The 27,736-nt window shown below is 46.7% G+C and overlaps 1 protein-coding gene across 7 annotated transcripts in view; it reads right to left on the minus strand.

Moving 5' to 3' along the window:
* CEP63 (centrosomal protein 63) overlaps positions 1-26,395 on the minus strand; it is a 38,632-nt gene extending 12,237 nt beyond the window's left edge. For 2 of the 7 annotated variants that reach the window (XR_012318356.1, XM_073674316.1), the window contains exons 1-10: positions 22,830-22,967; positions 22,079-22,135; positions 15,056-15,233; positions 14,230-14,325; positions 11,674-11,790; positions 9,978-10,091; positions 8,673-8,885; positions 5,627-5,772; positions 1,740-1,989; positions 390-587 (exon numbers count right to left, since the gene is read on the minus strand). Coding sequence is in view for 6 of the 7 variants with exons in the window: in XM_073674316.1 (XP_073530417.1) it covers positions 390-587; positions 1,740-1,989; positions 5,627-5,772; positions 8,673-8,885; positions 9,978-10,091; positions 11,674-11,790; positions 14,230-14,325; positions 15,056-15,233; positions 22,079-22,135; positions 22,830-22,954 (1,494 nt within the window). In the remaining variant the exon portion in view is untranslated. Of the gene's footprint in view, positions 1-389; positions 588-1,739; positions 1,990-5,626; positions 5,773-8,672; positions 8,886-9,977; positions 10,092-11,673; positions 11,791-14,229; positions 14,326-15,055; positions 15,234-22,078; positions 22,136-22,829; positions 22,968-26,150; positions 26,331-26,359 lie in introns of those variants that run through there. The other 5 variants (XM_073674320.1, XM_073674318.1, XM_073674317.1 and 2 more) reach the window with 5 other exon arrangements.
* Positions 26,396-27,736: the final 1,341 nt, after the last annotated feature.

Below are 27,736 nucleotides of genomic sequence, written 5' to 3' on the forward strand. Positions count from 1 at the left end.
AGGCCTTTTTCTAGCTGTAGCATTCTGATTCATTTTGGTAAGGGCTCCGGTGAGGCCTCCGCACACAACGCTTGCTAAGACATGGTGAGGAAACACTTCCAGCGTAAGCTTGTCCCTGGTAATCAATGACTTTTTCCATCCTACAGCCAGAAATATCCAAACCTCACTATTTCCAGCAGTCTCATGGGCAGTGAATGCAAAACCTCCACTCCAGATGGGAGATCCCTGTTCTAGGGATGAATGGGGGTTCTAGAGGTCGGACCCCAGGAATAAGCAAGTTATCCCAAATCCTGCAAATATTTGTTCTTGTAAACCTAGCCCAACAACTATAGAAGAATCATGCTTTTTATGATTTTTGCCTGGACAACCTCTTGAATATTTGCACCTACTTTATGCTCTTCGGCTTCTCTGTCCGCTCTTTCCTTCTCAGCCTGAGCCTTCCTCTCCCAGTCTTTGGCATTACAGCCGCAGGAGGCCATGCCGATGTCCCTTTGGTGCCGCTCCTCCGTGAGCTGAGAGATCTCCTTCTTCATCCCATCCAGAACACTGCTGTAGGAGAGCTCGGCCTGGGTAAGCTGAGTCTTCAGCTGCACAAAAAGCCACATGAAAAGTATTACACGGGCTCAACGAGAGAAGGTCTGCAAAAGAGAATCTCACCTGGCCAAATCACCATCCAGTGTGAGTGCTCTACTAGAAGATGGCCATACACACGACAGGCAAGTTGGCACCACCACACCTATTTGTGGAGGGACCGGTCAACAACATAATGTGTATGGCGGCCTAATAGATTTCAACCTAGGATGTTAGCAGCAGCTGACTTTTCTCCCTCTACTGAAATAAACATGTATTCCTTGATTTTAATAATAACATAATGGGCCCTATTCAGCAAAATTTTCATGAGTCGGTGTTGCATCAAAATTTGGCGACTTTTGCCATTTCCACGCCAATTTCTCCCAGCTGCAACAAAAAGGGCAGAGCTGTGGGAGGACAGGGGCATGATGCCACAGCTCATCTAATTTAGGACGTTCTCTACACCAGAAATATACCAGGCTAGAGTAAGGTTTCTGGTGTAGGGCATGGAGGCGCACGCAGCTTGTCAGACGCTCCAGATTCATGAAGAGGCGTGCAGGAGAATCTGGCCCCCTCATTAAGACCAGAGTGACCACCGCCGTCTTAAGGCATCAGGCCCATAGGCCCCAAATCATCAAAACAGTTCCGCAAAATCACTTTGAAAAGTCGCAGCATTTTTGTGCAAACATCCTGCCATGTGCGGCTCACACAGTGAGAGTGTCGACAACAGAGCGGGACAGCGCTGGAGGAGAGAGGGGAGTATGATTGTTTATTTTTTTTTGTAGGCAGCGTGATGGGGGCTCAGAGGGTGCCAACCATACCAGAATGGGGGCTCAAGGGGTGCCATGCATACCAGGATGGGGGCTCAAGGGGAGCCATGCATACCAGGTATATATATATATATATATATATATATATATATATATATATATATATATATATATATATATATATATATATATATATATATATATATATATATATATATATATACACACACAAACCTCTATTTTGCTGCTTGTCATGAGAGCTCAGCAGAGGTGGGAATATAACCAGCTGCCTTTAATAGTTTTCAATAGAACATCAGCATTTTGCCACGAATGGGAATATATTGTATGTTGTTCTAAGATACTATTCAATTTAAGTGTAAAAACAGACAGACCACTGACTTTTTTAATCTCTGTCCAGCATTTCTGGTGCTCCTCTTCTAACAGATGCCGTGATTCAGCCATGACCTTCATTTCTTGGGAGAGCTGCTGACTCTGGATGGTGACGGACCTGACGTGCTCCTCCAAACGGGTCACTTCTTCTTCCAATCTCTGTTCATTCAGACGGCTGATTGACAGCTGCGAGCGCAGCACTTCTATCTCCGGGTGCCCATCTGACAGCTTTGTCTGTTTTAGTCTTTGTTCTAATGATCTACAGCATAAAACAAATTAATTATATGTTTTATTGTCGAGTAATTTATTTATTTATTTTCTTTCATTTTTATCCAATAACTAAGAATGGTCCCGTCACCTGCTGCTCCACCACTGCTTGGTGATCTGCGGTGCATTTATCACAATATCACTAGTGTTGAGCGAGTATGTTCTGTTCCGAGTATGCTCGGGCCGAGCTCCGTGTATTTATATCTGCTCGGTGATATGGTTGAATCGCTCCCGTGTGCATGATTTGCAACTGTTTGACAGCTTTATTACATGTGAGGAATGTGTAAGAAATAGACATTCCTCCCATGTAATAAAGCTGTCAAACAGTTGCAAATCATGCACATGGGAGCTTTCAACCATATCACCGAGCAGCTATAAATACTCGGAGCTCAGCCCGAGCATACTCGGCGAAAGGGTTAACAGAACATACTCGCTCAACAGTAAATATCACCCATAGTATATAATTATACTGTACATCACCACAATGTGCAAAATGCAATAAACAAGTTTAAATTAAAAAGATGGAGGAGGCTTGTAACATTTTATAGTAAGTGGAATCAGAAATAATGTATCCCTCCAGAGAACCTGGAATGTCCTCTTCCATAATGTTACACTTTTGAGCTGTGTTCACACCATGCATTTGCAGTGCGTTTCTTTTGCCCCAATTTTCAAAAAAACAAATCAAAAACGCATTGTGCTGACACAGTAACAGCGCTTGTTCCCATTGTTTTTTAGGTGCATTTTTGAGAACAAAAAAATACACAGTATTGTACAATAACTGTAAACTGATTTCCATAATCTTATTCACACAGTGCATTTTTTCCCCATTACCTCTGGTAAAGTTTTTTAAAACCGCAGAATGACAATTCTTTGTGTTTTTACTGCAGTTTTTACCCAGTGAGATGAAAATGCACCAAAAAGTGCAGCAAAAATTTACATACTTTATACTGAGTATTTCTGGCTATTGTCTGTATTTCATGCATAAAAAGCTGCATGTGAATATACTCCGGGTACAGCAGATACGAAGGCAAGTTCTACTAGGTCATCAGGTGACATAAGGAATCTGACTGCAGCCAAACTCCCTGAAGAAGCCCCCACAAAGCTTGCATCGGGCAGTCACACGTCTGTACAGATCTCTTATGGATTGATTCATACGGTTTTCACTTAATTTCTGTGGGAGATTTACTACCCTATGGGTTTGTAGATCTCTGAAGAACATAATAGAGGTTCCTCCTTATTATATCTGCTATGAAGGTATTGTTTCCCACCATGATATTAGTGGGATCTATAGATATGTATTAATAGTTAACCCCTTAAGGACCCTGGGATTTTCCATTTTTGCATTTTCGTTTTTTGCTCCCCTTGTTCCCAGAGTCATAGACTTTTTATTTTTCGGTCAATATGGCCGTGTGAGGGCTTATTTTTTGCGGGATGAGTTGTGCAATATCACAGATGTTTTTAATTTTTTTTTTACCACGTTCACTGAATGCTAAAACTGACCTACAATTCTTATTCTCCAGGTCATTACGAGTTCGTAGATACCAAACATGTATAGGTTCTTTTTTATTTAAGTGGTGAAAAAAAAATCCAAAGTTTGCTAAAAAAAAAAAAAAAATGGCGCCATTTTCCAAGACCCGTAGCGTCTCCATTTTTTGGGATCTTGGGCCGGGTGAGGGCTTATTTTTTTCTCACCGAGTAGTAAGTTTTTATTGATACAATTTTGGGGTAGATCCGATGTTTTGATTGCCCGTTATTGCATTTTATTGCAATGCTGCGGCGACCAAAAAACGTAATTCTGGCGTTTAGAATTTTTTTCTCGTTACGCCGTTTACCGATCGCATTAATTCTTTTTTTATATTGATAGATCGGGCGATTCTGAATGCGACTATACCAAATATGTGTATGTGGTTTGTTTTTTTCATTATTTTATTTTGAATGGGGAGAAAGAGGGATGATTTAAACTTTTATATTTTTTTAAAAACATTTTTTTTTACACTTTTTGCTTGCTTCTATAGGATCCATAGGAGACTAGAAGCAGCCCTTGTCTGATCGCCTCTGCTACTTAGAGGTGATGAGCAGATCACCTTTATGTAGCAGAAATTCTCCTGTGCTATGAGCCACTAGGTGGCGCTCATAGCGATCAGTACATGACAACCACTGGGGTCTGCTGCAGACCCAGGGTTGTCATGCCCACCCATCAGTAACCCATGATCACGTGACGGTGTCACCGATGGGCGGGGTGACGCGTTTCTGGCGTGGCGCTGTTAAATGCCGCTGTCAGAGATTGACAGCGGCATTTAACCGGTTAACAGCCACGGGTGGATCGCGATTCCACCCGCGGCTGTTGCGGGCACATGTCAGCTGTAGCCCAGTTCAGTGTGGGCTCACCGCCGGAGCCCTCACTGAACCGGGGGTGATAGCCTGGGACGTACTAGGGTTATTCCCAACACTTAAAGTTATTGGATATGGTGCTGACTTGCAAATCGGTGAGGGTCCGACTGCAGGGGCTCTTACTGATCCTGAGATCAGAAATACCCTGTCAGAATGGAGCATGCGGACCACCCCTTCATTCATTCATTCATTCATTCTCTATCGGGCTGCGGGAGATGGTTGAGCGTGGCCTCCGGCATTCTTGAGATCGGTGGGGGTCTCAAAGTTTGACCTCCCCACTGATCCACAAGTTACCAGCTATTCTTTGCACATGTATTTTACTCACTTATGTAGTGCCATTAATTCCACAGCGCTTTACAGACATCATCATCACTGTCCCCATTGGGGCTCAAATTCTACATTCCCTATCAGTATGTCTTTGGAGTGTGGGAGGAAACAGGAGAACCCGGAGGAAACCCATGCAAACAGGGGAGAACATACAAACTCCTTGCAGATGTTGTCCTTGTTGCTGTAGGGCAGGGATCTCAAACTCCAATACATAGAGGGACAAAATTAAAAACTTGGACAAAAATCGCTGACCAACCTTGATATTTATTAAAAAAAAATGTCTACAATTGAGGAAGTTTTTCCTTATCAAATATAATGATGAACATTTTCACATAAAAACAAACTTAAGTTTTGCTTAAACCTTGAATCTGGAACAAGCAAATCTTAAAGGGAATCTCTCAACAGTTTTTTGCTACCCCATCTAAAGGCAGAAAAACACACGGGCAGAAAGCCTGATTCCAGTGATGTGTCACTTACTGGGCTGCTTGATGTAATTTTGATAAAATCAGATGGTCGGAAGTGAACAAAAAGGGTAAGATCTTAATACATGGGGAAAGGATAACAACATACAAAAAAAAAAACAAAATGGAGAATACATAAAAAATAAAGCAATAAAATAAATCATGGAATGATCCAAAACGGCCTAAAGGGGCAAAGCCCCACTAGAAGTTACCCTTCTCCTGCAGGTCAATAAAAGCTTTTATTGTACGACATTAAAATAGTTATTTTATGCGGTAATGAATTAAAATGACAATCCTGATTGGCTTGTTTGATGTTTGTGTATAATCTAAAAATCAGGATTGTCAGGAAACAGGGGATTTGCAGTACTAAAGGTGCATGCCCTGTCTACCAGAGGCCAGCTCTAGTAGACATTTGGACCTGAATTTGCCATGTATGCTGTAAGCAATCACCTGATGCTGTTCTCCTTGTCCCGCAGCACATCCGTGACCCTGAGCACCTCTCTGTGGAGTTCCTCTTTCTGAGCCTTAGATCCTTCCAAAAAGTCTGTATGAGCTTGTATGGTCGCCCTCAGCTCAGCCTTTTCCTCCTGGAGAACCTAGTAAGATAAAGAAGAAACTCACATCTGGACGAACATTTCAATGGGACCTGCCAATGGCCAAAAGCCTGTGGGACATATCTGATCATTAGCTCCCGGATGCAGGGGGGTGTGATGAATGTGAAACAGGATTTCATATCATTTCCCAAAATTTATTGCAGGATACATGTGTGTCAGCTATACTACTGACGGCATCAACTCTGAAATAAGATGCCAGAAGAAGCTGCCTTGCATAATATATAATATAATGTCTCACTTTGGTTTACTCATAATTCCCAGAAATAATCTATTTCATATCCATAACATAAGGAATATCTTATTGATTCGTCAGGTTACTGGTAGGTCCACCCGCCCCAGGGATACTGCAGATAACCACATGCTCGACTTCCACTCTATTCACTGTCTAGGGAATTGCAGGAGAAAGCCACTATACACAGCGCTTTTCCGCTGATCGGCAGAGGTGTCAGCATCTGTAACGCTCTGCAGAAAATAATGCCGCTATATAACTACTCAGAATTAGGCTACATGCACACATCCACGTGTTGCAGTCCAAACCCTTAGTCATATATGAGGCAGTTCAGATCAGGATATCTGCAGCCAGTCCATGTCTTGTGCCATACTCGGACCACGACACACAGATGTGTGAATGTCGCCTTATTCAACCGCAGAATAGAATTCCCCATAAGAGCAGACAGTTGTTTCAAGCTTATCTCAAGAAGCGAATCACAAACTTCACTGTGACTGATATAAAACATCAAATACCTGGACTGGCTAGGGGGCTCTTTTTTTTTTTAACTGGGATATTGATTGCTTGCTAGAATCAAACAAACAAGGATTCATAAATATATTAAAAGGCAGTGAATGTTCCTACAGATACAGGTGAAATGAACCAATTAAATCTGTGATAAACCATATCCCAGAAAAAAGAGAGAAGAAATCTATGATATAGTAAAAGATTTACGATTTTATTGAAGAAAAAAAATTAAAAGATTTTTTTAAACAAAATCCCGCAGAAAAAGGAATACCTCTGGGAGACTTTTTAACACAGATTTAATTGGTTCATTTATATTTTCTGAAGTGCTATGAATTACTATGGGACAAATTTTGATAATAGAGGTGGAAGCAGAACTCACACGTTCCAAGTTATAAGAACACTGCCTGCACTAAAGGACGCCAAACGCCAAGACATACACATCTACTGATCCAAAAGCACAAGAAAATTTGGCTCCAATATGTTCCAAACCACACATATAAATAAGACAATAGTTTTGGGATTCTGTTCTGTGAAGTGATGAAACAAAACTAGAAGATTTCTGGTTTCTGTATCAGAGTTACGTCTGGAGGAGGAAGAATGAAGTACCGGTATATGCTGCTAAGAACACCCTGCCTACAGTGAAGCATGGTGGTGACTCGGTGATAAACTGGGGCTGTTTTGCTTCCTCTAGCACTGGAAAGCTGCAGAGTAGGAAGGGCAGGATGGATTCAATTAAGAAAATACCAGCTTGGGTGTCACTGGACTTTCCAACAAAACAATGAACCCAGACAAACGCCAAAGTCTGCCAAGGATTCTTTTCAGAAGTCCTGGAAGATTCTGGAGTGACCGCCACAGTTGCCTGATTTCAACCCCATAGAAAATCTTTGCTTGGATTTGAAAAAGGCTGTTGTAGCAGACAAACCCAGTACTATTAGTAAACTGGACGCCACTTTTTATGAGCATCATGTATGCAGCAGGTTCTAATAGCCAAAGGTGTTCTACTAATTACTGAAGACGCTTGTCCTATAGGGGCTGAATAATTCTGAGACTGCATAAGTTAGTAAAAGTGGCATTTTGTGCTGAATTTGGAGAAACCACTTGCTATATTTTTTAACTATTTATATTGTACTTGTTTGATTGGTTTATTGCAAACAGCAGAAAGTTGGTCAAATTTGGACCTAACCTTACAGACATTTGACATATCATGTACTTATTCCAACTTTAAAAATAGACACCTTTTAATTAAAGGGAATCTGTCACCAGGTTATTGCTACTCCAATTCAGAGCAGTACTATGTAGGGTCAGAGACCCCGATTCCAGAAATGTGTCCAGCTACTTTACTGGGTGCTGCGGTTTTGATTAAAAACAGTTTTCTCTGCTGCAGATCCAGCAGGTCTCTGAATGCTGAGCCCTGCATAACCCCGTCCACACCACTTATTGGAAGCTTTTTGTGTATACTGTGCATTGGCAGAAAGCTGCCAATCAGTGGTGTGGGTTGGGTTGGCCTACATGGCAGATGTTTTAAAAGTCCTCTAGTGATAATAGTTTTATCAGCAGATTATCAAAAATACAGCAAGCAGCCCAGTAAGTGATACATTGCTGGAATGAGGGTCTCCATTTTAAAAAAAGATTCTTTATTTAAATACCAATTAAAATCCAAGATAATTAGACAAACACAAACATATATATATGTATATATACTAAATGACACAGGTAATCAATGTATTCTGAGGTCCCTATATGGAACCCTATTCTTACCCCTACCTTAATTGGTATTTAAATAAAGAATATTTTTTAAAAGCGTTTTTTTCTAGTTTTCGTATACTTGTCAAGGGCCCTTTGATTTTCTAGTTTGGTTTTTCAATCAGGGTCTCCACCCCTACATCATGCTGCTCTCAGATTAGGTAGAGACAGATTCCTTTTAACTCGTAATGTAATAAACATCAGAAAAAAAAAAGATGAAACATCTACGAATCACCAGCAGTAAATGATAATTCGCTGACTCCCACTTTGTATTCTGTACGCAGACAGCGCAGTGCTGACACCCAATACCAGCCTGTGTGAGAGCATCTAGCATATGTCAGTCGTTTGCAGCAGTGATTGATGAAGGACGGCAGATTTCATTTTTACAACACACAAGTGTCACCTTTACTGTTTGCCGCACTTGCTCAAGTTCCAGCTCGGCTCTCTCTCGTCCTGCTGTAGCAGAGTCCAGCTGTAATCTTATACTTTCAAGTTCTTCTTCTTTGGCATAAAGACTGTCATTAGCACGTACCAGATGACCGCTGAGGTGCTGGAGCTCGGAACGGCCGGCCAGACTGGTTTTCTCTAGCATATGTTTTCGGGTATGAGACTCCTCCTTATGAGTTACACAGATGAGTGAGAAGATTCAAAATTCTACATATTACTACAAACTTTTTGGGAAAAGGAGGACTGAAGTAAAAGGAGAGGCCCTTCTAAGGGTGGTAAAGCAACACAGGGCACCTCATAGCTTTCCAAAAGCAAGAACATAATACCCTGAGCTTGTCTTTTCAATCTTATTATACAGCCAGACAAACTGTAAATGGATTAAGACAACCAAAATAAAGTTCCTTGTATACAAATATGCCAAAAATGAAAATAATAAGTCCTAAAAATGATAAAGGATTAATCAGTTAAAAAATATATAACAAATTGGCAATATTACAGCAGTGTTCACAAAGCAAATAAATCTTCAGCTCAAGAACGGCAGTATAATCTTATATGGAAGTTTCACTTAATCTCCTCCCACTTGTGCTAATTTGCAACTCCTCAGTGTCCCTCCTCCCTGCGGAGATCTCACACTGCTGATTACAAGCTGCAGTTGTCTGTAAGGCAGGGTGTATGGAGACTGAATACATTTGGATTCATGAGCCATTTCATTCTAAAGCAGCTGAACTCACAAAATTCTAATCCTAAGGATTATGCAGTCATTCTGACATGGATTTGCAGAGTAATTACACCTGCATCATCAGGTCTAAGACCTATTTAATTATGTATAAACTTTCAATGAAAATCAGGTGACAAATCCGTTTTAATACACATGCTCAATGTGACCAGACAATATGGTCTTCCTTCAGCAATTTCATACTTGTCATGGAACTGTAGCTCAAATCCTTTTTTAATCTGAAGTTGCAGGAATGAAAGTCAAGCCCAGAAAGAAAAAAGAACTTCCATCACAAGGAGGTCCCATAAAACAGTTCCATTTTATTCACAAGATACTTAAAAGTCCAGCTTGTTTTATGGGATCTGCGTGTGGTGCTGGTTATTTTATATATTTCTGGAATTCCATAGAGAGGCTGGACTTGGGGTCTATCCGTGATTCTTGAGAATACCCTGCAACACTGCAGTGAGCTGATATAAGAGTTGTTTGCGTGGATGACAGCTAAGGGTATAATTATACTCCGAGATCCTTCACGCCTCTCCCATATACCTGATATTTTTCAGTTTGTTCAGCCAAGGTCCTACGCTGAGCTTCCAATGCCGCTACCTGCTGCTGATACAGAAGACGCTGCTTTTCCCAATCCAGAGACCTTTGTCGAAATTCCTATAAGAAACATTAAGAGTTAGAGAGTAGGATAAATTACAGTGTATTGTAGTAAAAACAAGAAAAAAAAGTCTGAAGAGAACTTTTAAAGGGAATCTGTCAGCAGGTTTTGCTACCTCATCTGAGAGCAGCCTGATGTAGGCAAAGAGAAGCCGAATCCAACGATGTAACACTTAGTTTACTGGGTGCAGCCTTTCTCACACAATCTAAGCTTTTAGCCTTAGCAATGAAGCAGAGCTGAGGAAGCTAACTGGCCCCCACCAGGCTCTGTATATACAATGTCTGTAGACAGTGAGCTGCTCATCACAGGAAGGCGCGTGTGGACAGCAATGATAAGCTACTGGTACTATAACAATCATTGCAGGCAAACAAAACCTTGATAAGAGAGGTATCGCTGAAATCTGTGTTTTAACCCCTAACTCATGCTTTATTCAGATTACATAGCAAAAACCTGCTGACAGATTCCCTTTAAAAGAGTTTTCTACTCTAACATTGATGAGCTGTCCTTAATCAACATCAGATTGGTGGGGGTCAGACACCCAGTACCCCCACTGACTGCTGTTATCAGCTCTGGCAGCAGCTGGATGTAAGCAGTGTGCATAGTGGAGCACCACAGCGCCACACAATGTTTAGTGGCGATCCGGGATACTGCAGATCAGCTTCTATTCATTTAAAGCTGAGAGAATAAACAAAACAGTGTGCAGAGCTGTTCCACAACTTTCACTGTATACATCTAGCAGCAGCCATGCTGGTAACAGCTAATCAATGGGGTGGTGGGTGTTTGACCTTCACCAATGTGATATTCTCAAGTTAATAAATTGCTTTAGTCAGTTAAGACACCATGAAAATAAGCGTGTTTGCAATTGACTTGCTTTTTCTATCTGATGTCATTCTTCTGCAATGAGAGGTTTGATCTTACATAGTGTACAGGTGGTTTCCATGGAGCTTGGCTACTAGTGCCTGCCCAGATCCTGAATGAGATTGTGCAGTAGCTACATTCCAGAGAGGAGTTAACTCCTGATATCCCAGACATCTCCCTCCATCCCACTGATCTCTAAATATCAGTTAGCTATTCACCTTCCTCGCACTTCCTCTCTGCTCCTGACAAGCTGCTGTTTTAAATCTTGCAAAATCACCAAGACGCAGCATCAGCAGCTTTCTTATTAATACTGTAGAATCACAATCCCCAGCTTCACGGTTCTCACAGTCCAACCCTTGTTCAAGTGCCCTGTTATCTCTGTATGCAAACATAGTAATAGAAGTGTAGACAGAACACTGTCCATTATCTGCCAGGAAAGATGCAGGCTCGGCTTGCGAGCCCGCATCAAAGGCAGGCAGACTGCTTATGACGGACATAGTACGTCATAAGTCGCTAAGTTGTAAAGGTACTTTCCCATAATGAATTTTTTTAACAAATGCCATTTCAGTTGTTTAACACAATTTTTTGAGCAAAAGTCCGTCCTATATTTCCCCTAAACCTTTAAAGGTTTGGCTAAAAAAAAAAAAGCAAAAAATATATCAAAACTAAATTATTATTTTTTTTAAAGGTGTGTGAAACTGGCGACTATTGATATAGCTTTACCTCAAGCCTGCGTGTCAACCGATTGACCTCTGATCTGTCTTCCCCACCGCTGCTTTTCACCTCCAACCTTTGGTGCCTTCTCTGGACTTTTTCGTATGTTTTTTTCAATTTGTTTAACTGCAAAAGAAAAGAAACAAAGAGATTTTTGGCAGCAACACATAAAACTTCCCAAAAAAGTCTTGTTACTGCACCAGGAGCAGCGGTTATAAAGCTTCCAATTTATTAATATACATCAACAATACTTTATTTCAATGCTGGTGAGAATTTTGTAGCATGGGACCTGGATGTCCACGTGATGCAGTTGGTGTTAAAAGGAATCAGTCACCAGATTTTTGCTATCCCATCTGAGAGCAGCATGATGTAGGGGGAGAGACCCTGATTCCAGTGATGTAGCACTTTCTGGGCTGCTTGCTGCAGTTTTGATAAAATCCCTGTTTTCTCTGCTGCAGATCTAGCAGTTCTTTGAATGCTGAGCTCTATACAACCCAGTCATCACCACTGATTGTCAGTTTTCTGTGTACACAGTGCATAGGCAGAAAGCTGCCAATCATTGGTAGGGGCGGGGTTATACAGAGCTCATGAATATAGAGGGATACATGGCAGCTGGTTTACTAGTCCTCTAGTGATAAACCTGTTATTTTATCAAAACTACATCAAGCAGCCCAATATGTGACATCACTGGAATCAGAGTCTCTCTCCCTACATTATGCTAATCTCACATTAGGTAACAAAAACCTGGTGACAGGTTTCCTTTAAAGGTATGTTTCCAGAGGATCCCCACAAATTACTAGTGCACTAACCCTAAGCCTTCCGCACCTCAATGAGAATCTGTCTCTGTCCACAAGTATCACATCATTCCTCTATTCTTTGACCCATAAAATACATGTGAGCAGCTACCATACATAAACAAGCATGTCTAGGACAGATGGAGGCCACACACACACACACTAGTAGCGTGGGCCGGATATAGCCACCAAGCAGCAGGTTGCGCACTGCTGCTCTACATAATATGAGCAACGGTAAAGTCAGTAATCTATTCAGACATGCAAAGGGTTGGTAATGGGCCATCTTCACATTACTGTCATGGCTTCCATTTATAACAATGCTGGATCCATTGTATGTTTCTGCTGATGCATTCACCAAAAGAGAAGATGCTGCAAATGTTACCGCAAGGTCGCCAGTGTGAGCCCAGCCTCATGGAAAAGCCCCAAGTACAGTGGCGACCAAAAGTTTTGCATTTTCTTTAAAAGTGTGATGACTTCTGCCTGTTTTTTGTGATCCCATTTTCCTGGTGATGACTTGAAAGTGCATGAAGTTGTCATCATGCAAGACCTTAATTTTAACCAAAATGCTTTTGAATATAGGTATGGTCATTTAATTTAAAAAAAAACTGACTGACAAAAGTTTTGCATATACTATTTATTGATCACAACATAGAGAGTAATTCATTGCTTACAATGACATAACTTAGTATTTAGTAGCATAACCTCCTGCTTTAATTACTGCACCACACCGATGGGGCATTAAAGCCACTAGGGTATTCAAGACATCTTGAGGAATCTCGCTCCATTCCATTTGCAAATCTGCAAACAATTCATCTTTATTGCTATGGGTACGAGCCCCAACTCATCGCCCTAACTCATCCCAAAGGAGCTCTATAGGGTGTAAATCAGGTGATTGAATGCCCATTGCAACCTATGGGGATCTGACCTATGAGGGATCTGACCTATGAGGGATCAGACCTATGAGGGATCAGACCTATGAGGGATCAGACCTATGAGGGATCTGACCTATGAGGGATCTGACCTATGAGGGATCTGACCTATGAGGGATCTGACCTATGAGGGATCTGACCTATGAGGGATCTGACCTATGAGGGAGTCCTAGTAAGGAGACAGATTTTAAGGCGAGTCTGTCACTCCCAAAATGCATTCTAAACTAATTATACACTGCTATAGGGGACTTAGTCCCGAAAAGAATCATAACACTGTATGGTTATTAGTACAGCGATTGAGAAATTAAAGCGGACCACCCCTTTAACTTTTAATGCCTATGCAGATGACTGGACTGTAGTGCACCATTACACTCCTCTAATTTTGCATATTGAGGAATCGCCTGCTTTTGATAGACAGCGCTCACTTCCTGAAGAAAACACTGCCCCTATTTGTATGTATGCATATATAGGGGCTTAATATATGTATGTGGTTTGTGGCCCCTCCCTAATGCTATTAACCTGCAGATTAACCCATTATCTACAGGCTAATAAGGTTATCTGATCTGACGGTTCCCTTTCAACTAACATCAGTGGAACACGCCAACATGGGGAGATGGTGTAAATGAGCATGGGGCCTCCCCTGTTGGATGATGTCAGGGGAGATTGGATAGAGGAGTCCATCAGCGGCTGTCACATTAGAGCGCATAGCGCTGGTCTGGGCTGAGCATTATGTGTATGGGGGAGTTGGGAGAGACAGCTGTCGGCTGAATGACCACTATCTAGTGTGTATGGGGGGCTTGAGTGTGGAATAGTACAATGGGAATAATAAAGGTTATACCAACCTCTTCCTGAAAGCGTGCCAGCTGGGACTCATAGTCCGCCGTCTTGCTGCGATGGGTTTCCTCTTGCTCTGACAGCTGCTTTCTCAGAGACCTAATCTGCAAATGTGTTCATTAAAATATGCATTAAAAAAAAAAACAGTCATAAGCCTCTAACCTATAATAACTGCAGAGTGATGGCCCATAATCAGTACATGGTGTCACTTCAAAGAGAGAAGAGGCCAAATCTCTCCGCAGAACGTCTGGTTGAGCAACAAAGCCTCACCACTGATGGTGCCGTTGCTTCAATCATAGTCCTACAAAGCCGCAGCCAATTCATAGTAATTACTTTAGTGATCTAGAACAGTCTGCGTCCTCTGCAATAAAGAAGATCCCTGGACATAACAATAGTGGATCAGCTTTACATAACACAGCGGTTTCTCAAGTGCCTGTACAGACGGCGCATCGTGCAATGCTTCACCCAGCACAACGTCTGTAAGCAGTCGGGGGCGTCGGCAAGCAGTCGGGGGCGTCGGCAAGCAGTCGGGGGCGTCGGCAAGCAGTCGGGGGGCGCCGGCAAGCAGTCGGGGGGCGCCGGCAAGCAGTCGGGGGGCGCCGGCAAGCAGTCGGGGGGGCGCCGGCAAGCAGTCGGGGGGCGCCGGCAAGCAGTCGGGGGGCGCCGGCAAGCAGTCGGGGGGCGCCGGCAAGCAGTCGGGGGGCGCCGGCAAGCAGTCGGGGGGCGCCGGCAAGCAGTCGGGGGGCGCCGGCAAGCAGTCGGGGGGCGCCGGCAAGCAGTCGGGGGGCGCCTGTAAGCAGTCGGGGGGCGCCTGTAAGCAGTCGGGGACGGTACCTCTTGGCTGAGTCGATCTTCCCGTGATCTAGCAGAGCTGAGCTCCTGATCTCGCAGCTGTAGGAGAGTGTTCAGCGTCTCGGTATGGGCTTCCCACTCTGACTTCTTGTGCTCCAACATTATATCTATCTGCCTCATCAGTTCTTGTAATTCAGCTTCACATGAACCAAAAAGTGTTCTGAAGAAAGAAGAGAATAAATCAGGAAAATACCTGACAGCCAGGACACAGCATGGAAATCATCTGAGGCTTCTGTATAGACAGCAATGATCCAACCTGCTGCCATTACAGGCCTTTATTTATAGCTGGGAACAATCCTGATAAAGGTTTCATTTCGGAAGGAAGCTCAAAATGTAGCAGTCCCAGCGTGTCCTATGCGATGCACACACACAGCAGTCCCAGCGTGTCCTATGCGATGCACACACACAGCAGTCCCAGCGTGTCCTATGCGATGCACACACACAGCAGTCCCAGCGTGTCCTATGCGATGCACACACACAGCAGTCCCAGCGTGTCCTATGCGATGCACACACACAGCAGTCCCAGCGTGTCCTATGCGATGCACACACACAGCAGTCCCAGCGTCTCCTATGCGATGCACACACACAGCAGTCCCAGCGTCTCCTATGCGATGCACACACACAGCAGTCCCAGCGTCTCCTATGCGATGCACACACACAGCAGTCCCAGCGTCTCCTATGCGATGCACACACACAGCAGTCCCAGCGTCTCCTATGCGATGCACACACACAGCAGTCCCAGCGTCTCCTATGCGATGCACACACACAGCAGTCCCAGCGTCTCCTATGCGATGCACACACACAGCAGTCCCAGCGTCTCCTATGCGATGCACACACACAGCAGTCCCAGCGTCTCCTATGCGATGCACACACACAGCAGTCCCAGCGTCTCCTATGCGATGCACACACACAGCAGTCCCAGCGTCTCCTATGCGATGCACACACACAGCAGTCCCAGCGTCTCCTATGCGATGCACACACACAGCAGTCCCAGCGTCTCCTATGCGATGCACACACACAGCAGTCCCAGCGTCTCCTATGCGATGCACACACACAGCAGTCCCAGCGTCTCCTATGCGATGCACACACACAGCAGTCCCAGCGTCTCCTATGCGATGCACACACACAGCAGTCCCAGCGTCTCCTATGCGATGCACACACACAGCAGTCCCAGCGTCTCCTATGCGATGCACACACACAGCAGTCCCAGCGTCTCCTATGCGATGCACACACACAGCAGTCCCAGCGTCTCCTATGCGATGCACACACACAGCAGTCCCAGCGTCTCCTATGCGATGCACACACACAGCAGTCCCAGCGTCTCCTATGCGATGCACACACACAGCAGTCCCAGCGTCTCCTATGCGATGCACACACACAGCAGTCCCAGCGTCTCCTATGCGATGCACACACACAGCAGTCCCAGCGTCTCCTATGCGATGCACACACACAGCAGTCCCAGCGTCTCCTATGCGATGCACACACACAGCAGTCCCAGCGTCTCCTATGCGATGCACACACACAGCAGTCCCAGCGTCTCCTATGCGATGCACACACACAGCAGTCCCAGCGTCTCCTATGCGATGCACACACACAGCAGTCCCAGCGTCTCCTATGCGATGCACACACACAGCAGTCCCAGCGTCTCCTATGCGATGCACACACACAGCAGTCCCAGCGTCTCCTATGCGATGCACACACACAGCAGTCCCAGCGTCTCCTATGCGATGCACACACACAGCAGTCCCAGCGTCTCCTATGCGATGCACACACACAGCAGTCCCAGCGTCTCCTATGCGATGCACACACACAGCAGTCCCAGCGTCTCCTATGCGATGCACACACACAGCAGTCCCAGCGTCTCCTATGCGATGCACACACACAGCAGTCCCAGCGTCTCCTATGCGATGCACACACACAGCAGTCCCAGCGTCTCCTATGCGATGCACACACACAGCAGTCCCAGCGTCTCCTTTGCGATGCACACACACAGCAGTCCCAGCGTCTCCTATGCGATGCACATACAGCAGTCCCAGCGTCTCCTATGCGATGCACATACAGCAGTCCCAGCGTCTCCTATGCGATGCACATACAGCAGTCCCAGCATCTCCTATGCGATGCACATACAGCAGTCCCAGCATCTCCTATGCGATGCACATACAGCAGTCCCAGCATCTCCTATGCGATGCACATACAGCAGTCCCAGCATCTCCTATGCGATGCACATACAGCAGTCCCAGCATCTCCTATGCGATGCACATACAGCAGTCCCAGCATCTCCTATGCGATGCACATACAGCAGTCCCAGCATCTATGCGATGCACACACAGCAGTCCCAGCATCTCCTATGCGATGCACACACAGCAGTCCCAGCATCTCCTATGCGATGCACACACAGCAGTCCCAGCGTCTCCTATGCGATGCACACACAGCAGTCCCAGCGTCTCCTATGCGATGCACATACAGCAGTCACCAGCGTCTCCTATGCGATGCACATACAGCAGTCACCAGCGTCTCCTATGACATGTACATACAGCAGTCCCAGCGTCTCCTGACATGTACATACAGCAGTCCCAGTGTCTCCTGACATGTACATACAGCAGTCCCAGTGTCTCCTATGACATGTACATACAGCAGTCCCAGTGTCTCCTATGACATGTACATACAGCAGTCCCAGTGTCTCCTATGACATGTACATACAGCAGTCCCAGTGTCTCCTATGACATGTACATACAGCAGTCCCAGTGTCTCCTATGACATGTACATACAGCAGTCCCAGTGTCTCCTATGACATGTACATACAGCAGTCCCAGTGTCTCCTATGACATGTACATACAGCAGTCCCAGTGTCTCCTATGACATGTACATACAGCAGTCCCAGTGTCTCCTATGTGATGTATATACACATCAGTCCCAGTTTCTCCTATGTGATGCATATACTGTATACTGCGGTCCCAGTGTCTCCTATGTGATGTATATACACATCAGTCCCAGTGTCTCCTATGTGATGTATATACACATCAGTCCCAGTGTCTCCTATGTGATGTATATACACATCAGTCCCAGTGTCTCCTATGTGATGTATATACACATCAGTCCCAGTGTCTCCTATGTGATGTATATACACATCAGTCCCAGTGTCTCCTATGTGATGTATATACACATCAGTCCCAGTGTCTCCTATGTGATGTATATACACATCAGTCCCAGTGTCTCCTATGTGATGTATATACACATCAGTCCCAGTGTCTCCTATGTGATGTATATACACATCATTCCCAGTGTCTCCTATGTGATGTATATACACATCAGTCCCAGTGTCTCCTATGTGATGTATATACACATCAGTCCCAGTGTCTCCTATGTGATGTATATACACATCAGTCCCAGTGTCTCCTATGTGATGTATATACACATCAGTCCCAGTGTCTCCTATGTGATGTATATACACATCAGTCCCAGTGTCTCCTATGTGATATATATACAAATCAGTTCCAGTGTCTCCTATGTGATATATATACAAATCAATTCCAGTGTCTCCTATGTGATGTATATACTGCGGTCCCTGTGTCTACTATGTGATGTATATACACATCAGTGCCAGTGTCTCCTATGTGATATATATACACATCAGTCCCAGTGTCTCCTATGTGATATATATACACAGCAGTCTCGGTGTCTCCTATGTAGTGTATATTCAGCAGGCCCAGTGTCTCCTACGTGATGTATACTTCAACCCCAACCCCCACTACTTGAGTACTATAAATGTTACGTGAGCAGTGTTGAATCTCCTACTGTGAGCAGACCTACAGTGTAATATACATGTGTATTCAGAACAACTTACTGCTGCGAGTACTTTACAAAACTCATAATCTCAAAGAATTGACTGTGCTCCAGACTGCCGAAAACCTGGAAAAGCAGTTGTGAGCAGCAAACTCATGATTACCACCTCACATCACAGCAGCACCAAAGAGAAGCAACTCCAGCCGTCACATTAGGGTTGCATTAATTAACTGTTTGACCAAATATAGCAGGATAAATATTAAGTTGATAATTTGTACGGTCAGCGAATGATAGTATAAACATCCAAATGGCCCTTGGCAGAAAAAAGGTTCCCCACCCCTGGACTAGGGGAAGTGTCTATTTAGATCTGTTTCAGACATCCATTATATGTACATGGCTGTTTTGGGTCTCATGTCGGTCATATAAGTTATACCCCAGTGCCAGATTTTGGCCTAGTAAACCGGTTATGGAGCAACGTGTGCATTATTATATGTTTTTATTTGTCTTTGCTATATAATATAGTTTTATATTGTTAAAAATTGGAAGTGCAACTGATGTTTATGTGTATATAACACACGAGCTACAGAGCAATACTGTGCATAGATGTATTTCCTCCCTATTCCACGTAAACACATTACAATTAGTGGTATATAATCCTGGGGTGCGTCCTGTAGTAACGAGCCTAACATAAGTGTAGATAGTATATCTAAGGCTATACTGTATATACGTAAAACCACACGTGACAGGGATGAAATCAATGTTGGCATATTACATGATTTCGCACTATTACCATTACAGAATCAGAATTCTGCAAATTTTCACATGTGCAATATGTGTATAACATTAGTTACATCTTTTCTACTTGTTCTTTGCTGTAATGCCCTGCAGTCTGCAACTTAAGAGCAAAACAAGGGGCAATCATCATCACAGTCTTAGGCCTCGTTCACACGGTCGTGCTTAAACACGTATGTGAAAAAATTATATGCACGTCGCCAGTGTACGGGGAGTCAGCGCGTCGCCAGTGTACGGGGAGTCAGCGCGTCGCCAGTGTACGGGGAGTCAGCGCGTCGCCAGTGTACGGGGAGTCAGCGCGTCGCCAGTGTACGGGGAGTCAGCGCGTCGCCAGTGTACGGGGAGTCAGCGCGTCGCCAGTGTACGGGGAGTCAGCGCGTCGCCAGTGTACGGGGAGTCAGCGCGTCGCCAGTGTACGGGGAGTCAGCGCGTCGTCAGTGTACGGGGAGTCAGCGCGTCGTCAGTGTACGGGGAGTCAGCGCGTCGTCAGTGTACGGGGAGTCAGCGCGTCGTCAGTGTACGGGGAGTCAGCGCGTCGTCAGTGTACGGGGGATCAGCGCGTCGTCAGTGTACGGGGGATCAGCGCGTCGTCAGTGTACGGGGGATCAGCGCGTCGTCAGTGTACGGGGATCAGCGCGTCATCATTGTACGGGGAATCAGCATGTCACTAATGTACGGGGATCAGCGCGTCGTCAGTGTACGGGGATCAGCGCGTCGTCAGTGTACGGGGATCAGCGCGTCGTCAGTGTACGGGGATCAGCGCGTCGTCAGTGTACGGGGATCAGCGCGTCGTCAGTGTACGGGGATCAGCGCGTCGTCAGTGTACGGGGATCAGCGCGTCGTCAGTGTACGGGGATCAGCGCGTCGTCAGTGTACGGGGATCAGCGCGTCGTCAGTGTACGGGGATCAGCGCGTCGTCAGTGTACGGGGATCAGCGCGTCGTCAGTGTACGGGGATCAGCGCGTCGTCAGTGTACGGGGATCAGCGCGTCGTCAGTGTACGGGGATCAGCGCGTCGTCAGTGTACGGGGATCAGCGCGTCGTCAGTGTACGGGGATCAGCGCGTCGTCAGTGTACGGGGATCAGCGCGTCGTCAGTGTACGGGGATCAGCGCGTCGTCAGTGTACGGGGATCAGCGCGTCGTCAGTGTACGGGGATCAGCGCGTCGTCAGTGTACGGGGATCAGCGCGTCGTCAGTGTACGGGGATCAGCGCGTCGTCAGTGTACGGGGATCAGCGCGTCGTCAGTGTACGGGGATCAGCGCGTCGTCAGTGTACGGGGATCAGCGCGTCGTCAGTGTACGGGGATCAGCGCGTCGCCAGTGTACGGGGATCAGCGCGTCGCCAGTGTACGGGGATCAGCGCGTCGCCAGTGTACGGGGATCAGCGCGTCGCCAGTGTACGGGGATCAGCGCGTCGCCAGTGTACGGGGATCAGCGCGTCGCCAGTGTACGGGGATCAGCGCGTCGCCAGTGTACGGGGATCAGCGCGTCGCCAGTGTACGGGGATCAGCGCGTCGCCAGTGTACGGGGATCAGCGCGTCGCCAGTGTACGGGGATCAGCGCGTCGCCAGTGTACGGGGATCAGCGCGTCGCCAGTGTACGGGGATCAGCGCGTCGCCAGTGTACGGGGATCAGCGCGTCGCCAGTGTACGGGGATCAGCGCGTCGCCAGTGTACGGGGATCAGCGCGTCGCCAGTGTACGGGGATCAGCGCGTCGCCAGTGTACGGGGATCAGCGCGTCGCCAGTGTACGGGGATCAGCGCGTCGCCAGTGTACGGGGATCAGCGCGTCGCCAGTGTACGGGGATCAGCGCGTCGCCAGTGTACGGGGATCAGCGCGTCGCCAGTGTACGGGGATCAGCGCGTCGCCAGTGTACGGGGATCAGCGCGTCGCCAGTGTACGGTCCATGTGTCCATTTTTACCATCAGTGATTTTCACAGATAAATATATAAATTACACAGCTTCTCCAATCCTTTGCAACATTAAATACTGACAGCATAAGGACTGTACACTGACGCCATCCATGCACTGTACATATATTTCACAGACCCATAGACTTGTATTGGACTTTTCATCCGTCATACTGGAGAAAAACAGACATGTCTCTGTGAGTTTTGCTTGGACACACTGTGTGTGAAAAAATACAGACATGTGAACAGCCCCTTATACTATAATAAGGTAGAAGTCGTACATGTAACACGGACATGTGGTTGAGGCCTCAGATGTGGCAGCTGTAGAACAGTGGTTCCTGCTGTCGGATGTATGGTGCAGCCACCTATTAGCTGGGCTTACATGGTGCCAGAAATCAGCATCAAAAGTTTGGCACATCTTTTTGTGAACGGTGTCACAGTCAGGCCGTGTCACCTTTCCAATGAGGCCACATGGGGGGGGGGGGATAAATGATAACCTCCTGAATCGTGTCACACTCACCCCATCTTCTTCTCCTGCATTCCTTGTAACAAGGCCTCCATCCTGCGCATCGGGAGCCTGCAGTAAGCAAACAAAATTATTTTTTGAAAGTTTTACCACCTAGTATTAAAATAAGCAGCTTCAAATGGACTCACAAAGTGTTAATTTTAACATCAGCATTATATAACCCTTCTGGTATAGATTTTCAATGTACGTACAGAAGTTTCATCAGGTCTAAGAGATCCATTTACTAATCTATGTAACTGCAGACTTGTGAATCCTCACGTGAGCAACACGTGTGCTGTCAGGATTCTCTGGTGCTGGGAGCATTACCACAAGTATGTGATTTGCATATATGCGGTCACATGCCGACTAGACGTGCGCGGCATCACTCAATGCAGGTGTATTGAATGAGGCCAGACAAGTCTGGTCAGAATGTGGCCGGGAGTATGCATAGCACTGACTTGTATTCACATGACCGCCACAGGAGAATCCTCACAGTGAGCACTATACACGTGAGGAATCACAAGTCTGTAGACACACAGAGAGACTGCAGACTTGCAGCCCAAAGCCAGACAACCCCTTTAATGAGGGGAGTGCAGGAGAAGGATGCCCCAAATTCATTAAGAGGCACACACCTTTGGCAAATCAGTGGCATACGCCTTGCCATAAATGTTACTCCAGCAATTGACTAGTGTAATACTTCTGGAGTAAGAAATGCCGCCATTATTGATGAATTAGACAGGTACACAGTCACGTCCCGTCTCCTCACATTTGGTGTAGTTTCCAAAACCGGATACATAAACACCACATTTTTATGCAACTCCACGCTGCGCAGAAATGTTCAGACTTTTCAAAGTTTTCTGGCGTAAACACTGAATCAGCAACAACCTCCATTTACAGCAGTTTATCAGACGTCGCACCTCCTCTGAAAAATGCAAAACAAGTTGTCAAAATGGTACAAAAGAAAACTACAGCTCAGTATGAAGACCCCCGAACCCACACAGCTCTTCTGATGAAATAAAAAGTAATGGCTCTCAGAAAATGGGAGCACAAAGCTATTTTTTTTTTACAAAGTTTTAAATTTTTGGGGGGATCCGTTTTTCCTCAACTGAAATCTTTTTTTCCATTTTTGAATGGGGTCAATCGGGTCAATCAAAACAACAAGTCATCTGGCAAAAAAAAAATAAAACAAGCTCCAATACAGACGGCTACGAGGACGGAAAAACAAAATAATTATTGATCTTGGAAGAGAGGGAAGAAAAACGAAAGCGCAAAATCTGCATCCTGAAGGGGTTACTAATGGTCTTCATGGTGTTTTGCTCAGAAAGGTTAATTTTGATGACGCTATTTCTACCTTCAGACACAGTGACATGATGGAGGCACGCTGCGCTATTTCTACCTCCAGGCCCGGTGACATGATGGAGGCACACTGCGCTATTTCTTCCTCCAGGCGTGGTGACATGATGGCGGCACGTTGCACTATTTCTTCCTCTGGTGACATGATGGCGGCACGCTGCACTATTTCTTCCTCTGGGCTCGGTGACATGATGGCGGCACGCTGCACTATTTCTTCCTCCAGGCACGGTGACATGATGGCGGCACGCTGCGCTATTTCTACCTCCAGGCGCAGTGACATGATGGAGGCACGCTGCACTATTTCTTCCTCCAGGCACGGTGACATGATGGCGGCACACTGCGCTATTTCTACCTCCAGGCGCAGTGACATGATGGAGGCACGCTGCACTATTTCAACCTCCAGGCGCAGTGACATGATGGAGGCACGCTGCGCTATTTCAACCTCCAGGCGCAGTGACATGATGGAGGCACGCTGCGCTATTTCAACCTCCAGGCGCAGTGACATGATGGAGGCACGCTGCGCTATTTCAACCTCCAGGCGCAGTGACATGATGGAGGCACGCTGCGCTATTTCAACCTCCAGGCGCAGTGACATGATGGAGGCACGCTGCGCTATTTCAACCTCCAGGCGCAGTGACATGATGGTGGCACACTGCGCTATTTCTACCTCCAGGCGCAGTGACATGATGGAGGCACGCTGCACTATTTCAACCTCCAGGCGCAGTGACATGATGGAGGCACGCTGCGCTATTTCAACCTCCAGGCGCAGTGACATGATGGAGGCACGCTGCGCTATTTCAACCTCCAGGCGCAGTGACATGATTGAGGCACGCTGCACTATTTCAACCTCCAGGCGCAGTGACATGATGGAGGCACGCTGCACTATTTCAACCTCCAGGCGCAGTGACATGATGGAGGCACGCTGCACTATTTCAACCTCCAGGCGCAGTGACATGATGGAGGCACGCTGCGCTATTTCTTCCTCCAGGCGAGGTGACATGATGGAGGTACGCTGCGCTATTTCAACCTCCAGGCGCAGTGACATGATGGAGGTACGCTGCGCTATTTCAACCTCCAGGCGCAGTGACATGATGGAGGTACGCTGCGCTATTTCAACCTCCAGGCGCAGTGACATGATGGAGGCACGCTGCGCTATTTCAACCTCCAGGCGCAGTGACATGATGGAGGCACACTGCGCTATTTCAACCTCCAGGCGCAGTGACATGATGGAGGCACGCTGCGCTATTTCAACCTCCAGGCGCAGTGACATGATGGAGGCACGCTGCACTATTTCAACCTCCAGGCGCAGTGACATGATGGAGGCACGCTGCACTATTTCAACCTCCAGGCGCAGTGACATGATGGAGGCACGCTGCACTATTTCAACCTCCAGGCGCAGTGACATGATGGAGGCACGCTGCACTATTTCAACCTCCAGGCGCAGTGACATGATGGAGGCACGCTGCACTATTTCAACCTCCAGGCGCAGTGACATGATGGAGGCACGCTGCACTATTTCAACCTCCAGGCGCAGTGACATGATGGAGGCACGCTGCACTATTTCAACCTCCAGGCGCAGTGACATGATGGAGGCACGCTGCACTATTTCTTCCTCCAGGCGCGGTGACATGATGGCGGCACACTGCGCTATTTCTACCTCCAGGCGCGGTGACATGATGGCGGCACGCTGCGCTATTTCAACCTCCAGGCGCAGTGACATGATGGAGGCACGCTGCACTATTTCAACCTCCAGGCGCAGTGACATGATGGAGGCACGCTGCACTATTTCTACCTCCAGGCGCGGTGACATGATGGCGGCACACTGCGCTATTTCTACCTCCAGGCGCAGTGACATGATGGAGGCACGCTGCACTATTTCAACCTCCAGGCGCAGTGACATGATGGAGGCACGCTGCGCTATTTCAACCTCCAGGCGCAGTGACATGATGGAGGCATGCTGCACTATTTCAACTCCAGGCGCGGTGACATGATGGAGGCACACTGCGCTATTTCTTCCTCCAGGCGCGGTGACATGATGGAGGCACACTGCGCTATTTCTTCCTCCAGGCGCGGTGACATGATGGCGGTACGTTGCACTATTTCTTCCACCGGTGACATGATGGCGGCACGCTGCACTATTTCTTCCTCCAGGCGCGGTGACATGATGGAGGCACACTGCGCTATTTCTACCTCCAGGCGCGGTGACATGATGGCAGCACGCTGCACTATTTCTACTCCAGGCGCGGTGACATGATGGAGGCACACTGCGCTATTTCTTCCTCCAGGCGCGGTGACATGATGGAGGCACACTGCGCTATTTCTTCCTCCAGGCGCGGTGACATGATGGCGGTACGTTGCACTATTTCTTCCACCGGTGACATGATGGCGGCACGCTGCACTATTTCTTCCTCCAGGCGCGGTGACATGATGGAGGCACACTGCGCTATTTCTACCTCCAGGCACGGTGATATGATGGCGGCATGCTGCACTATTTCTTCCTCCAGTGACATGATGACGCTGTACAACACCTCTAGAAACAGCAGGGATTATACATGGGGTGGAGTAGCATTATGCTCTGGGACCCCTCACCCTGGTAATACCTATGTCCTGTCCTGGGCTCGCTGGGAGCAGTAGTCCTACTGCTTATTTTCCAGGGTTTCAGTTTTCTGACACTTGCTCTGCGTTATCTATATACGGACCTAGCACAGTACAGTACACTATACACCGCACATACCTACCACCCGCCCCTGAAGTCAGTCTTCTCCCTCCAGCAGTGAAGTCACGGTAATAGTATTACTGTTCAAAATACAGGGGCCGCTTTCAACATAAACCAGCTGCTACTCCACACAATGTCCGCTTATGCAGCCATTTTGGTGAAGACCAATACTGGGAATATCTTATAGCGTACTGACAGCAAAAATGGCGAGGAGAGTGGAGACTGACCTGATGGAGCAGATGACGCTCTAGTGGTGACTGGGACGGCGCGCTGCTTAGTGGAGGAGCCTGAGAAGTGGGAGGGGCGCAGATTGAGGCACACTATGGGCGTCACGTGATATTAGGCAGCCTATGAGGTCGCTACCGTGCCTGGCTGACACTGGAGGCGCAGTAGTGGGCGGACTGCGCTGTATGACTTCCTTATGGAGTGGCGGTGGAGTCGCACCGTAGTCGGGTGTCAGCCTGCGCCTGCAACTCAGTTATTACTGGACACCAGGGAACAACACTAGGAGCTGAACGACGGTTTAACCCTTTGATGACCGGACCGGTTTTTTTCGTGCGCTTGTTTTTTCTCTGGAGGTGGCTGTGCTGGCGGCATTTACACTATACTGTTAGAGGGGTTGTCCACTCCTTATACAACCCCCTCTAAATTGCTATAGCTCCCAAATAAAATAACAGCCGGTACTCCCCTCCGGTGGGTGGTGGACTACAAGTACAGCGAGGAGGCGCCCCCCCCCCCCCCCATCAGCATAAGCTGTATAGAGAATACACATGTCACTTATTTGAACCTTTTCAGGGTTTTTAAACAAGAAGTGGCACATGGCGGAGCACGTGCACAGTAATGTCACTTTTACGTTGCGGTATGTTCATTTTATTAGGTGATTTTCCATGTGGATCCACCTGAAAAAGACGCAGTGTGCAAATATGCTACTGCTGCTATACGTGATTGACCGTGACATCCACATGGTGGAACAGCAGTGATTGGTGCTCACTCTGGTCGCTGCTGTTAGAGGCAGATGAGGGCTGTATAACACAGCCGACACCTACTGTGTATGGAGCCGGGACAACTCCTGAGTCTGGGCCATGCATGCAGATCCCAGCCAGAGTGAACAGTGCTATTTGCATCAATGGTTTTATGGATGTATGCCCCCCTGCATATACGCATTCCACCAAATGCCCTCCAACATAATGACCTTGACTCAGGAGGAGCACATTACAGCGTGCATCAGACCCTAAAATAAATGTGTGTAGTGCCTGAGACACTAAAATTAATTAAAGGTGTTGACCCGGAAGACTTTTTTTTTTGTTCTAAAGTCCTTCCCATGTTGATAATAATGAAGACATTCCACTGAAACTGCCCTCTCTACCGTCTCTAATGATCTAATAACAGCTAAATCCTGTCATGGTACATTGTTTTCCCTGTCCTGCATTTCTGTATAAAATGTCATGATGTGATGTAAATACCCATGCTCTTTCCCAGATCTTTGTTCCTCAACCATAATTTAACTTGGGCTTGTGTCAACACCGCTAGAGGACTCCCCATTGTTCTCTTAAGCAGGGGGAGAACTCACAGTACACATCTTTATAGACACATCGGAGCCATGC

The sequence above is a fragment of the Phyllobates terribilis genome, unplaced genomic scaffold (assembly GCF_046119375.1).
Source record: "Phyllobates terribilis strain yellow unplaced genomic scaffold, ASM4611937v1 Scaffold_3__8_contigs__length_932513732, whole genome shotgun sequence".
In the NCBI taxonomy this organism is placed as follows: Eukaryota; Metazoa; Chordata; class Amphibia; order Anura; family Dendrobatidae; genus Phyllobates; species Phyllobates terribilis.